Source organism: Heterodontus francisci, chromosome 35 (assembly GCF_036365525.1).
Source record: "Heterodontus francisci isolate sHetFra1 chromosome 35, sHetFra1.hap1, whole genome shotgun sequence".
Classification (NCBI taxonomy): domain Eukaryota; kingdom Metazoa; phylum Chordata; class Chondrichthyes; order Heterodontiformes; family Heterodontidae; genus Heterodontus; species Heterodontus francisci.
This window is the reverse complement of record NC_090405.1, coordinates 49239787-49255969: the sequence shown is the minus strand read 5'-3', so window position 1 is coordinate 49255969 and position 16183 is coordinate 49239787. Positions and strand designations below refer to the sequence as shown.

The following is a 16183-nucleotide window of genomic DNA, read 5'->3' as shown; positions in this document are numbered from 1 at the left end:
TTACAATGTCTTCACAAATATCTACACCAGTGCCTTAAAAGTCAGTTTCAAAACAGGTAGTTCCAGCAGTGGGGTACAATGGCGGTACATCATACTCACCAACCATTGCTTGAAACCCCACCTCTATGGCACAAAGCTAGAAAGAAATGAAACCTATAAATGCCAACACTGAAATGAATATAGAAATGCCGGATATGGAGAGTAGATCTGCCAACATCTGAAAGGGAGACGTGTCAACAAAGGATCTCTGTCCAAAACGTTGATCTACCCCTTGATAGACTACATGACCGATTTCTAGTTTTTTTTCCCCAAGATAATTATACATTGGTATTCTTTATCTGTATTAGCTTTAACTGTAAATGGTGAATGTTTTTTTTTTCTGAGAAGGGATTTACATCATATTTACATAAACCACAAACAAAGTTGGAAACAACCAGTCATTTAAATACAGGTTCAAGTGCAGTGAAATTTTCATTGAGGGGAGCCTCATAGGGCAGATAGAAGGAAGTGATTGGGACAGTGTTCATTCTCTATACAAACAAATTCTGATTACGATTTTTCCACTAGCCAGAGTTTTCCCTGTAACAATAGGAAATGTATAAACTAAATGGCCTTTTATATTTATAATTTCAAGTGTTTTAAAGCGGATACCAAACTTCAACTAGAACCCCAGGTTAGGTGACCGGAGTGAAAAATAAAGAGCAATAAATGTCAATTTTATAGGTTGCACAGAGACGGAAGATGCCCATTATCCATCTCAGGAGTTTGCTTGATTTACTCACTGAATTGGGAAGGATATCCCAGATCTTTTCCTGAAAGTAATTAAAGGCTTTGTTTTCCTGCAGGAGTGCTCACTGCTAGCGCAGGCAGTGAATGTGGCATCACAGGTGAACGGATTAATCACTAAACGTTTTATTTTCACCTTTCTCTTCATATATATTTGAACGTCAACCTGTCTGAAGGTTACAAGCTCTGAAGAATCATTTGGTCTTGGCAATATTCTTGCGAAAGGGTTATGGTAGCGTCTAACCCAAAAAAAACCCCCATTAAAATGGCCCCCTTTTCCCCCAGTTCCTATTTTATTTTAACTTTCTTCTGCGTTCATCAAGATGAGGAAGGTCATTGTGAAATGTTGAACAGTTTTATCAGGCACCCAATCAGCAACAAGTTCAGTACGGATTAGATGCAAAGTAAAAAGTCTCTCCAATCTGCCCCAAGTGTGCCTCCGATAGCACCCATGTGACATTTTCCATTTCCCGTGCCTGTTATCTTGTGGCCTTTCTGTTGTAATTAGTGTAGCATGAATGAAATTCAAATTATAAGCAGTTATTGGCTGCAGACCCTATAGCCACTAAAAAAAAATTAGTCTATTCAAGGCCCTCACACGAACAGCAAAGAGAATACTCCAGCCCATGCACCTGAAATTTACTGGCCTAGATGTGCTACTCCACTGTTAGCTTTGTGAAAAAGGCATCTCGCTGACTGGCTCCCCATTCAAATGCACTGAATGCTGTGGAGATCTTGTATCTACAGTGCAAATACAATGTAAACTTGCCAGTCTAAGTACTCTTAATAGTCAACCTCTCTGGCACTGAAAATTTAATTACTACAAGTGTGCAGTCTCATTCCTTCAGGTTTTAATTGATGTTTGAGACTTTTGTTTTAAAATTTAAAAATTGCCTTTCTCTCCCGATAAAAATCTTTCTTCGCCTCATTTTCCTTTCTGTACTCTGGTTCGGCCACATTTGGAATACTGCGCGCAGTTCTGGTCGCCACATTACCAAAAGGATGTAGATGCTTTGGAGAGGGTGCAGAGGAGGTTCACCAGGATGTTGCCTGGTATGGAGGGCGCTAGCTATGAAGAGAGGTTGAGCAGATTAGGATTATTTTCATTAGAAAGACGGAGGTTGAGGGGGGACCTGATTGAGGTGTACAAAATCATGAGAGGTATAGACAGGGTGGATAGCAAGAAGCTTTTTCCCCCAGAGTGGGGGATTCAATTACTAGGGGTCACGAGTTCAAAGTGAGAGGGGAAAAGTTTAGGGGGGATATGCGTGGAAAGTTCTTTACGCAGAGGGTGGTGGGTGCCTGGAACGCGTTGCCAGCGGAGGTGGTAGACGCGGGCACGATAGCGTCTTTGAAGATGTATCTAGACAGATACATGAATGGGCAGGAAGTAAAGAGATACAGACCCTTAGAAAATAGGCGACATGTTTAGATAGAGGATCTGGATCGGCGCAGGCTTGGAGGGTCGAAGGGCCTGTTCCTGTGCTGTAATTTTCTTTGTTCTACTCGATTTTACATTAAATTCGCTATTCTAACTTCCACTGTTAACCAATCCAATTTGAAGAATTATGAAATTAAGAGGATACACAATTGCTTGCCTGGTTTACTCACTGTAAAGGGCTCTGTGCTGTTGCCCTCTTGTACTCAGTAACTTACAGGACAGAATACGATGGAGATTAAGCAGGCACAGGCAAGTCTAACTAACGGCCATCATTCATTAATCTGCCGCAGGTTTTTTTCAGGTAATTTTCCAACAGTTTGCTCAATTATTTTGGTTTCCCCAACCTTTGGCCACATTAACCTCAAGGTCTGATTTAATTAATAACACCAACTTTTGCTGTGATCTAGTGGTGCAGTTGCTTGCAGCCCTCTGGTCCATATCAGTGTGGCCATTCCTCACGCAAGGTCAGACAGTGAATCGTTAGTAGGCTGTTCAACTGTGGCTGCATCACATCCAAGCCACTTCCTACCCTCACCTGATGGCTGTACGTGTTCTTGTCAGCACAGCTCAATGCTTGAATTTTTCCAGCTGTAGATGAGAGGCACTGAGGCCAGTAGGTGTAGCCCCCAACCAGAACCAATGACAAGAGCAGCTAATTCTACACAGACCAAAAAAAAATTAAACTTGGAACCTTAGTGGTCCATGTTGTTTATAATCTGTTCATGCATCACATGGCAATTTCTATGCCCAAAAGTTAAGTGTATCTGCCAGGTAATAGGAAACGGAAAGAACGTTTCTAAAAAAAAAAGGTACAATTCATAAAAGTATAACAGAATTATAACAGAAGTAAATAGATCCTGGCCAACTGAAGTGTCACTTTGGCTCACTGTTAATACTGTTGCTTCTGACGACGGCAGATATAAGGCAGGACTCTACCACAATTTTGGCTGATACCCCAATGCAGTAACTGAAGGACTGCTGCTTTGTGACAGGTACTGTCCTTTGGTATTACATGTTAGAGATTGCTTGCTTTATCTCTACTGGTAGATATGGAAGATAACAAGAAACCTTTGAAGCACGGGGAGTTCTCCCAGTGTTACATTCTTCCTGCAATCAACACAGGTTCAATTCATCATTGCTGTTTGCGGGATCTTGCTATGTACAAAATGGCTGGCAACAGTCAGTGCAATTCAAGTAATTGACTGTAGATGAAGAGCTTCATAAGGTGTCTGATAGGAGGTGATAAAATGCTTTATAAATGCAAGTCTTGTGCTACTGGTTATCAGGAGTAGGTGTTGAGCAAGGACTGATACTTCCCTGGCAGCAATGAGAAATTAAAGAGATTGGGAATGGAAGTGAGTGAGTGCTGACTGCAGGTTATCCTCAAACACTTCCTGGCAGTCAGTTCAAGAGTGACATTTCTGAACACCATTGAAATAGTGGCCATTCTCATAATACTGAAAAACATAGCAGGTCACAAGGGCTTTTATGCAGTTACACACACCAGTAGCATATTTTGACCAAGTGTTCCCATGTACCGTAACCAGGACTGATGCACCATTCAATGTGTAGCCTTATCAGAGCACACAGTTTCAGTACAATACCCTCAGACTTGCGCTCGATTTAATAACAGAACAATGATAACAGAATTGGGAGTTATTTGCTGTTTGGCGACAAATGGACAGGAAAAAAAAAAAAAATTCAGAATTGAAGAAGCCAGCAACAGTGGTGTCGGGGAACAAGAGCCGTGCCCCAGATTTGCCAGAGTTATGATCATATAGATTCAAACATCTTTAATGCTAAAGCCCCCATTTACTCATCAATGCCGTCACTTCCTATTTGGCTGCAGCAATAACCACAAACTACTTTAGTCATTATGAGAGCAAATAGAACAGGAAATGAACACATACCCTGCAAGAGAAATGTTCTGCTGCAAATAAGCCAATTTTGAGCAATGCGATGAACAATATAAAACCACACCTCCTGGTTGCTTGATAGGAGGCACTTGAACCAAAAACAAATGGCTTTAATACAGCTGACCTTAGCATGCGCATATAAAAAGATGAATTATCTTTGATTACCCAAACTAGTGGATCGCTTATGGAACCATTCACAGCAACACGGCGCTACATAAGGACAGGAGTGTTGTTACACCATGCATGATTTCTCTCTGATAAAGTACCATCACTTCAAAGGCCATAAAATCTGCTGCTAAGTAAATACAGGCTCAGATTAATCAGAGTTTAAATCTTTGCTCGATTAGGAAGTTTTGCAGATTGGAATACATTCACCAGCTTCAGACTACATCCCAGCGTTTTAGGATTATGTATCTGTAACAGAGTAGGACATCTGGGCCAGATTTTCAAAGGACTGCAGGGTTGGGAGCTGGAGAGGACAGATGAAGATCGCGGTCCTGGAGGTCGATGCCAGGACAATTCCTGGTTTACAAGGTCAGAGTGGGGGGGGGGGGTGAAAAAGAGAGAACGGGAAAGCTGCTCGCTTCTAATTAAGGGCTCATTAAGCTCCTTTAGGAGCTTGTTAACTGTCCAGGGAAAGTCAGCACCGCAATTTGGGAAGGGGGATCCCGGCAAACTCGAACAGTCTGGTGCACAATAATGTTTATTATCTGGAGCCCCGGTATTCTGCGCAGGGGTGTGCACCGTATCTTCATTTTGGCCATTTCACCTCCATTCCATTTATTTGGTGCTGTCCCTCCCAGGAGCTGAATGCTCGCCTCGGCCCCATCATGGCTGCCACTTGCCCTTACCTCCGGCGCCAGGCCGGCAGCTCCCACCTCCTGGAGCCTCTGATTGGCCAGGAGGGAAGCTCGGTGCCCAATCAGGCAATTGGCATTTAAAGACAGCGTGTGCGAGCGATTCAGCAGAGATACAAGATCGAGGCCTGGAAATTATCCGGGCACAGGTTCCCGGATTGAAAAAAAAAATACAGGCCCTGGAGCATGCTAGACAAAGAATTTTTCAAATGAGAGAAGATTTGGTCCAGTTGCCATGTGTACCATAAAACATTCTTTTTGAATGGTTTTGTGACGTTTTTACACACAGCCACAAGCCTCTTCCCCTTTTCATCCACTACACCTGAAAACATATTGAACTGTGCTGTGGGCCTTCATCGGATCTCGAAAATCCCACTTTTTTTGGCTTCAAAATGACACACCTTTGTTTGTGGAAATATATGTAGATTTGTCCTAAGATTAGACTTGTCCAGGTACCAGCAGGCTGAAGCGCAGCTGAAATGTATAATTTGAAAATCCTGCAATATTTGCGTCTTTCTAATTGTTTGCTGCAAGAAGTGGACCCCCACGCACACTACACAGCATAATTAGAAAAGGTGGATTTAAACCATCTGAAACCAGTTGGTACATAGCATCAAGTATAATCATTCATGAGGTTCCTGTTGAACGCTGGCATTTCTGTACATAATTTCTGTCTCATTAAGCATGGGAGATTTACAAGTGCACGGAATGGACTGCCCATTCTAAGCATTAGGCAAAGACAATTATTCGCTAGTTAACCATCAAGAGCTGGTCAATGTTAAAGTGGATTTTTCTTGGAGACCCAGTTGGTTGAGTCTTGCTAATGCACATCCCCTCTCCCCCACCCCCACCCCCACCCCCCCTCCAAGGAGGTGTATGATATGTAAACATGCCTTTTTACCAGCTTTGGTTTTCTCTCCTGAAAGCACTGACCTTTATGGGGCACAGTCAATATGAGCTGGCAGCATTCCAGTATCTCAAATCATTTACTTACTCTTTCTTTTTAAAAAAAAGAGAGTACCCAACCCCTCCCCACATTACAAAATATCCAGTCTCTGACAGCAATCTCCGCCCAAGGCATAGAATGTTAGTTCTCAACCTTTTCAAAATGGATAAATTGTGTCATTCAAGGAGAGAGATTTCACTGCTGAAGAAGCAAGTATTTTTTCCACTTCAGGCACTAATGCCTTTATCAAGTACTCACAGGCCGAACAGGGCAGGTGCTTTGTCCAGCCCTCCGAATCCAAGTGCAACATTGGGCCTCGCCTGCACCCACTGTGCTCACACATGCCATCCTTGGGGCTATTGCCAGCAAAATTGAGAGTTTTTATTTTAATTAGAGCGGTGAGCAAGGTTGAAACCTGTTCAGTTTGAAGGCACGCAAACTAACATGGCAGAGTGCAAACAGGCAACTGAGGGGTTGACGAACTGTTAATGACAACAGGTATCACCCAAAGACCACATTGTAAAGCCCGTGCACTGTGGCGAACTGGATATCCAGTGCTATCTCAGACAGTGTTATCTTGAGCTTTATTTATTCTGTGTGTTTTTTTTGGCTTCCAAGTCTCAGATTAGACTCCTGGGGAGGTCTCACTCACTGCATCCCAAAGCGTTTGCATTTGCTGAGATATTAGAGAAAACTTATAGCCTGCCTAGCCAATGAACAGAACATTCTCTTCATTTAATTTAGGGGTTATCATGAGCTACTACGCCAGACTTGGATTCTACAGAGAGCTGGCATGGACTTGATGGTACAGAAAGAGGCAATTTTGCCCATCATGACTCCAATAGAACAAATGAATAGTAGCAGCAAAAATGTATTTTTCCGTAGTGCTTAAGTTTCACTAGATTGCGTGGTGGTAGAAAATATTAGTTTGTAGACCAAATGATCACGTTCGGATTCAGACCAGTGTCAGCCCTGTCTCAATGGGTAGCATTCTTGCCTCCGAGTCAGAAGGTTGTGGGTTCAAACCCCACAACAGAAACTTGGGCTCAAAATCCAGGCTGACACTCCAGCCTGTTATAACCGAAGCAGGAGTGCACTGTTTATTCTAGTTCCACTTCTCCAAGGGTCACAACATAGATTTAAATTTTCCCGCTTACCGACACGGTCATAGACTATTTTTAATCCCAGAATAAAATGCACCATGTTTCTTTAACATGATTGGGAAATTTGCTGATGACACAAAAATTGGCCGTGTAGTTGATAGTGAAGAGGATGGCTGTAGACACCAGAATGATATCAATGGTTTGGTTGACTGGGCGGATAAATGGCAAATGGAATTCAATCCAGTGAAGTAATGCATTTGGGGGAGGGCAAATAAAGCGAGGGAACAGACGATAAACGGGAGGATATTAAGTGAGGTAGAAGTGAGAGACCTTGAATTGCATGTCCACAGGTCCCTAAAGGTGGCAGGGGAGGTAGATAAAGTGGTGAAGGCATATGGATTGCTGTCCTTTATTGGCCGATGTATAGAATACAAAAGCAGGGATGTAATGCTGGAACTGTATACAAACGCTGATTCCACCATAGTTGGAGTATTGCGTACAGTTCTGGTCGCCACATTACAGGAAGGACATAGTTGCTCTGGAGAGAGTGCAGAGGAGATTTACAAGAATGTTGCCAGGGCTTGAAGGTTGTAGCTATGAGGAACGATTGGATAGGCTAGGGTTGTTTTCCTTGGAACAGAGGAGGCGGAGGAGTGACTTAATTGAGGTGGACAAAATTATGAGGGGCCTAGATAGAGTTGACAGGAAGGACCTGTTTCCCCTAGTGGAGAGGTCAATTACCAGGGGGCAGAGATTTAAGCTGATTGGTAGAAGGATTAGAGGGGACATTTGGAAAAACATTTTCACCCAGAGGGTGGTGGGTGTCTGGAATTCACTGCCAGGATCAGTGGTGGAGGCAGAAACCTTCAATTCTTTTAAAAAAGGTACCTGGACATGCACCTGAAGTGCTGTAACCAGCAAGGCTATGGACCAAGTACTAGAAGGTGGAATTAGATCGGGCGGCTAGTTTTCAGCTGGCACCGACACAATGGGCTAAATGGCCTCCTTCTGTGCTGATATCTTTCTATGGTTCCATCAAACATACCGATACACACACACACCGGAAAAATAGAGGGATTTTTGTTTTTAAGAGCTCCATTACAGACAAAAAAAAACACTTGGGCTGAATACTTGCTCATTCTTGAACAAACAGCAGATGAGATATGTTGTGTTCCAAAACTGGCATACGGTCTAACTTCCGAGTAGATGGGTCACAGGGATCTTTTAAAACAATTCTTTGCAGGCAGCGGTGAGAATTAACTTAGCAGGCTTTTCTTCAAAGACAGGAGTCGCGATGAGATGACACAGTGGATTTCTCAGGGTCTTTAAGAGGTGTGCCTAAAAGCTGAGCTGGGTTGTGGTCTCCTCTCCTTCCTTGGGAATGCTCTTCTCTCCTCGGAAGTTCTTTCCTTTTTCATACAGTTCAACTCCAACTCAAAACAATTCAAAAGCAAAACGGACAACAGGAGGTCAACCTTTTGACCTCCATCAACCTTGGCCTGTCACTTCTTTGTAAACAACCTCTCCAGGTATCCAAAGTTCTCTGTTGTTTATTGAGCTGGAAGTCAGGCGGTTTCCTGGAAAGGCTCGTTTTCCTCAAGACCCCTCAGTGCCCCTTTTAAAAAAACATTTCCAGGGACTGTTTTTTCAAAGTCAAGTGGCCTTTACATGACCCCAAAGTTTAATATTTCTTCAACCTTTCAAAAATGAATCCTCAAAAAATATTTAACAAAACACAGAAGCACTTTCCTAACAAGTGTGGTATTGAAGGAGTGCAGCACTGTCAGAAGTGCTGTCTTTTGGATGAGACATTAAACTGAAGTCCCGTCCATCCTTTCAACTACACATAAAAGATCCCGTGGTACTATTTTGAAGAACTGCAAGCGAGTGCTCCCTGGCGTCCTGGCCAGTATGTATCCCTCAACCAACAGTTTACGTGGTCGTCATCATTTTGCTGTTTGTGGGAGCTTGCTGTGCGCAAATTGGCTGCCACATTTCCTACGTTACAACAGTGACTACGCTTCAAAAATACTTCATTGGCTGTAAAGTGCTTTGGGAGTTCTTGGGTCATGAAAAATGTTATATAAATGCAAGTATTTCTTTCAACAAACTAATTAGGGGGAAAAAAAAGCTAATACCTTCAGAAGTGACAATCAGAACTTAAATAACTGTTAAATTCAAAAAGAGCTCCCAGCCCAACACACATAGGAACAAAATTCACACAGAATGTATGTATGTGTTAAATAGTTCGGCCCTACATTCAGACACTTGAGCTCTGGACAAAGTGACCAATTCTTATAGCAAGTGTAACAAAATGAGCTGGAACAGCATGGCACGTACAACCTATAAAGAGTATGGCTAGTTCAGACCAAGAGTTTCATGCGAAACATTAATCTTCTCCACTGCTGACTGATGATGCATATTCCTGAGATTTATTTTGTATTTCAATTTTCTAGCATTCGCTATATTGTGTGTCCATATATTAGTCAATGACAAAGAATAAAATAGTCACAAGCAAGGGGGTGGAAGGTTATCGAGGGTAGGTGGAAATGTGGCGTGATCAGTTCAGCCATGAACTTATTGAATGGCGGAGCAGGCTCGAAGGGCCGAGTGGCCTACTCCTGCTCCTAATTCATACCTTTGTAAGTTCGTATGCAAGTTTAGTTCAAAGGCTCTATACTTGATAATGGGATAGAAATCATTCATGCTATTGTATTAATTTACATGTTTGCATAAAACTTCTCTCTCTACTTAAACAGTTATTAACCCATTTAGATATACCAGTACAAAACATACAGGTTAATTCTGCCATTAAGATAGCAGAGAGGGAGATTTAATTGGAGCGTGTTAGGCATTTATACTTTAATGTGGAGTAATTTTTTTAACCTCAGAACAGCTAACTAAAACTTTTGGTTGAAATGTTTCTGCACTGCATTAATAGCGAACATGTTAATACATGCGATATTCTCAGTCTACCATTCCACTGAAGGTGGTAACCTCTTAAATTAATCATTGGATGAAGTATTTTCATAAAAATGTTGACCTAATATCACATAGTCCAGTTTGAACCAACCAGAATCTTTCTTGCCAGTCTTTGATTGCCCAAGCTAGACTAGGCTTGTATTTGCTTGAATATAGCAGATTAAAGAGCAATCTAACAGAGGTGTTTAAGATGATTAAAGGATTTGATAGAGAGAAACTATCTAACCTATTCCCTCTGGTGGTGGTGGTGGGGGTGGGAGGGAGGGACGACAGTGGGGGGCTGCAGTCCAGCAGAAGGGGTGCTACCTTAAAATTAGAACTCGGCTGTTCAGGGGCAATATCAGGAGGCACTTCTTCACACAAAGGGTAGTGGAAATCAGGAACTCTCTTCCCCCAAAGAGAGGAGGGGTGGGTGGGGCACAATTGAAAACATCCACATTGAAATTGATAGAATTATTTTGTTACGGATATTAAGGGTTATAGACCAAGGCAGGTAGGTGGAATTGAGATACATCAGCCGTGATCTAACTGAATGGCGGAACAGGCTCAAGGGGCTGAATAGCCTACGCCTTTTGTTATATTTAAACCCTGGAATTCTCCTCCACTGATTCATGCAGTGTAGCATCCTTCTGCTGACACCATGAATTTGAAGTGGTTTCTCAACCTGCCTTCGACAGCACCTTCTAAACCAGTGACCTCTACCACCTAAAAGGGCAGCAGATGTATGGGAACACCACCACCTGCAAGTTCCCCTCCAAGCCACACATCATCCTGACTTGGAACTATATCACCGTTCCTTCACTGTCGCTGGGTCAACATCCTGGAACTCCCTTCCCAACAGCACTGTGGGTGTACCTACACCCCAAGGACTGCAGCGGTTCAAGAAGGCAGCTCACCACCACCTTCTCAAGGGCAATTAGAGATGGGCAATAAATGCTGGCCTAGCCAGCAATGCCCACATCCCATGTACAAATAAATTCGACAGTGCATTCCACTCCAAGATCAAAAATCTCTTCAATAATAGATTTAAAACATAAAGTGACAGACAAAGGATAGCAGAGACAGCAAGAATAGTACTTTCCAATTAAGGCTACATGCTAACTCTTAAGATATGCACTTACTTTATCTCCATTTGACCACCAGCCTTGCGTGCAATATGCACCAGCTCCTTCCCATACTTTTCTTCTGCCAATGCCCTGCTCAAAACACAATATTTCATTCACTCCCAACAATTCACAACAACAATTAAAGGTACTATATAAATGCAAGTAGTTAACACGATAAAAATGTGCCAAGATGCGTCACAAGCCAGTAATCAGACAACAGTTGACACTAAAGGAGACGTTGGGACAGATGATCAAAAGTTTGCTCTTTATAGAAGCGGGGGGTGGGGCGGGGGGGGGGGGGTGGTGGGATTCCACAGCTTAGGGCCCAGACAGCTGAAGGCATGATCACCAATGGTGGTGAAGGAAGTGGGGGGGGTGGGGGGGTGGAAATGTATAAAAGTGACAAAAGTTGGAGGAACAAAGGGTGTTTAGATTGTTGTAGAGCTGGAGAGGGTTAGAGATTTGGAGGGGCGAGGTTATGGAGGCAAATTTAACACATGGATGACAATTTTAAAATGCTGGTGTTGCTGGATTGGGAACCAACGTAGGTCAATGACCATCACAAAGGCGATAGGTGAATGGAATTTGGCAGCAGATATTTGAATGAGCTTAAGTTTATGGAGAGTGGAAGATGGGAGCTGGCCAGGACAATGGAATAGTCAAGTTTGAAGGTAACTAAAGCACCAGTGAGGGTTTTAACCACAGATGGGCCACACTAGAGGTTGAAGTAGATGGGATGTGTAATGGAGGGGGATCTGTGGGCTCAGAAAACCAGCTCAGGATTACATCAGAAGCCAAGGTTGCAAACAGTCTGGTTCCAGCTCAGACAGTGGTTAGCGAGTGGAGATTATCGTGGGGACCTAAAACAATCGCTTTGATCTTCACAATATTTAAATCGGCTGGTAGAGCTGGGCGTCATCAGCGTAAATGAGGAACCTGCCTCTGTTTCTGGATAATGTTGCGAAGGAGCAGCACGTAGATGAGAAATAGCAGTGGGCCAAGGATAGATGCTTGGAGACTGCAGGGGTGGGAACAGAAGCCACTGCGGGAGATTCTCTGTCTATGACTAGATAGGCAAAAGTCAAATCAGGCGAGTGCAGTCAAACTCAGTTGGACAACATTGAGCCACTGGTGGAGGATGGTATGGTGATCTGCGCAAAGGCCACAAAGAGGTTGAAAAGGACAATAAGAGATAGCTGACTACAGTTGGATGTCATTTAGTGATTTTGATAAGGCCATTTCAGTGCTATGGTAGGGGCAAATATCTTGGATGGAATAAAGCAAGGAGTTCTCGGATAGATGGGCACAGATTTGGGAGGCAACAAGTTCAAAGAGTTTGAAAAGGAAAGGGAGCTTGCAGATGAGGCAGTAGCTTGCGATGACAGAAGGGTCAGAAGAGGAGGGGTGATGATGGCAGATTTGAAAAGGAGGGTGGGTGGGATTGGAAAAACAATATAAAAGAGAGCAAACCATTTATAGCATCAGCTAGCAGGGCCCACCCCTACCCCCAAGAAGGAAAGTTGAGTAATCAGCAGTTTACTGGGAATCTGGTTCTTATGGGCAAGATGAGCGTGGAGAGGGCATGTGCAGACAGGAGAGAAAGATGTGAGTTCAAGTCTAGGGCAGGGGATACCTTGGGGCAAATGTGTCTTGGTGGGAAAGGGGAAGGAAGGGATGTGACAGAAGCAGCTAAAGCGATAGTTTCTATCTTGGCGACAAAGAAGTCCATAAGCTCCTCTTACTTGTGGTTGGAAGGGAGGGGTTTAAGCAGACAGGAAAAAAAAGTCAGGGGATAACTTTGCATTCCAGGATGAACCTAGCATAGTGAGCAGTTTTGGCAGAGGAGAGCTGGGCCTGATGATACTTTGATGTCATCCAGCCAGATCTGGTAATGAATGGATAACCAATTGTGCACCGTAACATTCAAACTTACACCCTTTGAACGCAGGGCAACACAGATGGAGACTTTACCAAGGACAACGACCAGAGTGAGAAAAAAAAACACCTGGGTTTCTTCTGGTTATCGTCATCCAGTGACCCCCCAACTGGAAACTATGTGGGTGGATGTCAGATGGGCTGAAAATTTAGCTTGGCCATGAAATACTTCATGGTCAAATAACCTGCTGACATTTTCTCTCAGCTCAGACTGAAGAATAGGTACCTGGGTAATGTTAATGGACAGTTAGCACCTAGGGAACTGTACCCCATCAGGACCAATACCTTGAGGGGAGCAGGGAGAAAATTTAATTTTAATTAAAATTAATATTTAGATATTTTTGGAGTCAGGAACACAATGGAAGGTTCCAGTTCCTCAATGCTGCAGCTGTTCGTTCATAACATTTGCCTAATCAAACTTAGTTGCCTCACAAAATCCAGGAACTCAATCTTACCTCAATCTTAGCAGTTCCTCCATGTCCTTGCACATTTTTCGCCCTTCCTGTAACCGCTCCAGTAAGACCTCATGCCCAACATGACTAGTAAACTCTGGGCACTGTGAAAGCAATTTCAAAGAATAGGATTTACAACCCTTCCAAAAGTTCAACCTTCCTCCCCTAAGTCACCATGCCTCACATCTGTACTTGGATAGCAATGCAGTCCAGCCTCTTGTCCACACTGCTTTTAATACACCCTGCACAGATCCGAAGTGCAAGACGCAAGGACTCCAAGCTAGTTTCCTTCCCTCTGCCAGGCAAGCGAGACAGTATTAATAACCTGCAGCTACATTGCAAAGCTGACAGCACATTGTCAGAGGTACCATTTTTTTTTTTTCTTTATTCATTCACGGGATGTGGGCGTCGCTGGCCAGGCCAGCATTTATTGAATTAAACAGTAAAACATTAAGTCTGAATTGATAGTGTAGCAATAGTGAAATTAAAACAAGATGCAGATTAAAAAATTGATCTCATTGCTGTTTGTTAGCCATCTTGCACACAGCATGATCCATGTTTGTCGTCATGGCAACAGTCACTAATGCTGAATTATTTTGAAGTACAATGAAGTGCATTTGGATGGTGGGGGGAAAAGAGAAAGAGAAGTGAGGGGGTGGGGGGTGGTGGTCAGTTAGCTCACTTTGCTAGAGCATGGTGCAAATAATGCCAACAGCGTAGGTTCAGTCCCTGTACTGGCTGAGATAGTTCTTGGGGCCTGCCTCCTCACCTTGTCCCATAGCGATAGCAATGGCATAGGCTATGATTAGCAACCTTAGACAATGAGGATGCTACACAGAGAGCGCAAGAGAAAAATGCTTTGGGATGTCCCGAGAGTGGTGGCAAGATGCTATAAAAATGCAAGAACGTTTGTCCCTGCTCTTTCCACTTTCCAGGCCAGCAGTGAGATCACTTGTAAACTCCATCACCATCCTGGATCAGTTAACTCAGCACACAACAGTGATCAAACCGGAGATCTTCCTGCTTCAGCTCCTTATGGTTCAGTTCCATGTTGGACATGCTTTCTACCCATGCTTGGAGAACCCGGAGAGGAGGAAGGGAAAGGAAAACTAGGGAAGTCGCCTACCAGATACACGTACTTGAGGTTCTCTTTTCAATACCACAAGTTTGGTCTAGCAAGTTACTTTTCATTTCACAACCACCAGTCAGAACTAACCAAGAGTCATAAAAGGTCAAATACTTCACTTCTGTTATATAGGTGGCTGGAAAAAAAATTTTCTCCCTATCACATCATTGAGACATCGCAAAATGCTTCATATGGCGAATTGCTTTTGAAGCAAATGGGACCTTGGTTTAACATCTTGCCTGAAAGACCAATAATATTCATCTAACTTCTCATTAGGTTACAACCAGTGGTAAGTAGAAGATCTTGCACATGATCAATTAGCTACTTTTGTGCATTAACCATTTAAAATGCCTTACTGACCCAGGTAACCTCTCCCAACATGTCCACCCTATGATATTATCAGCATTCAGTGTTCACACCAAAGCAATTCAGTCATCGATATAAAACAGACTAAAGAAAAAGCTGAAGTTAATTAATTTTTCTACATAATTTCTTCCCCTCTTCTGAACGCGATAGCACACGTTAGGGTACAGCTATACGAAGCTATTCAATCAAGTGTTGCATGACTGCTGAGTCAATGTCCACATATGCCTACCTTCCAGTGAGGGTCACTGGGCTATTGATCAGCAGCAGGAACTCTGAGTAACTCAGAATGGGAGTGAAACTTAGACCTTCCTGCTCTATGTAGCACAGATGCAGTTTAGATGGTACTCAACTCCAATCCATTGAGAGAAACCTCCGTAAAATCAGAGGAAAATTAGCAGAAGGGTCCCGTGACTAAATTCTCGGAGATGAGGAAGGAAATCTTTGCATTCTTATGGGATTGTGGAGATCCATGAACATACTATCATGCAAAATATCTGTTGTAAATTGCATTAAATTTGGAAAATACAGCAGTGTGGAAATTTACAGGAGGGTCTCTGCAGTGAGGTCCTGAGTCACAAAAATTCATTTCACACTTTCCCTTGCAACTATTGTTTTGAAATTACATAAGTTTTTTTTTGTATCCGAGGCAGTTGCACAAGGGCTACTCAGTGGGCAGGAAAGCAATAATGTGCAATATCACAGCTTAACTAGCAACAGGCACAGGCACTTTCCAGCAAGAATCACCAGTTCACAGTCATGAGTGAGACACCTGCCAGGTCAACTTGTAGACAAAAACAGGAAAGGCTATCTGATCATTTAATAGCTGATGACAACTTAAGGTACATGGCCCAGGCTGAAAGCTGAGGATAAAATTGAGAAGAGGTTGCAATAAATACTTAACCAAGTAGGCTACATGATACAAGAGTTAGAATGCTGTGCCTTGGCCTTTGAAATCTGGGTTCTAATCCAGGCCAAAGAGAGGTGATGAAGGTCTCCTTTCTTTGCTGGTTATCTGGATAATGCATGAAACAGGTTTAGGTAGTGTCTACCCAGGTCCTAGTGGATGTTGATCTCCAGCACAAAACTTCCCCTAAATTGGAAGCAATGGGTATTAGGTTCCAAACTTGAGGTTGGCAAAAAAGGACAAATGTGGACATCTTGGGAAAC

The 16183-nt window shown here is 43.1% G+C and overlaps 1 protein-coding gene across 6 annotated transcripts in view; it reads right to left on the bottom strand.

The window, feature by feature from the left end:
- The window catches only part of pstpip1a (proline-serine-threonine phosphatase interacting protein 1a), a 62226-nt gene that overhangs the window by 31290 nt on the left and 14753 nt on the right, over positions 1 to 16183 (bottom strand). For all 6 annotated transcript variants that reach the window (XM_068015513.1, XM_068015514.1, XM_068015515.1 and 3 more), the window contains exons 2-3: positions 13528 to 13628; positions 11153 to 11227 (exon numbers count right to left, since the gene is read on the bottom strand). In XM_068015513.1, the coding sequence (XP_067871614.1) occupies positions 11153 to 11227; positions 13528 to 13628 (176 nt within the window). The remainder of the gene's footprint in view (positions 1 to 11152; positions 11228 to 13527; positions 13629 to 16183) is intronic.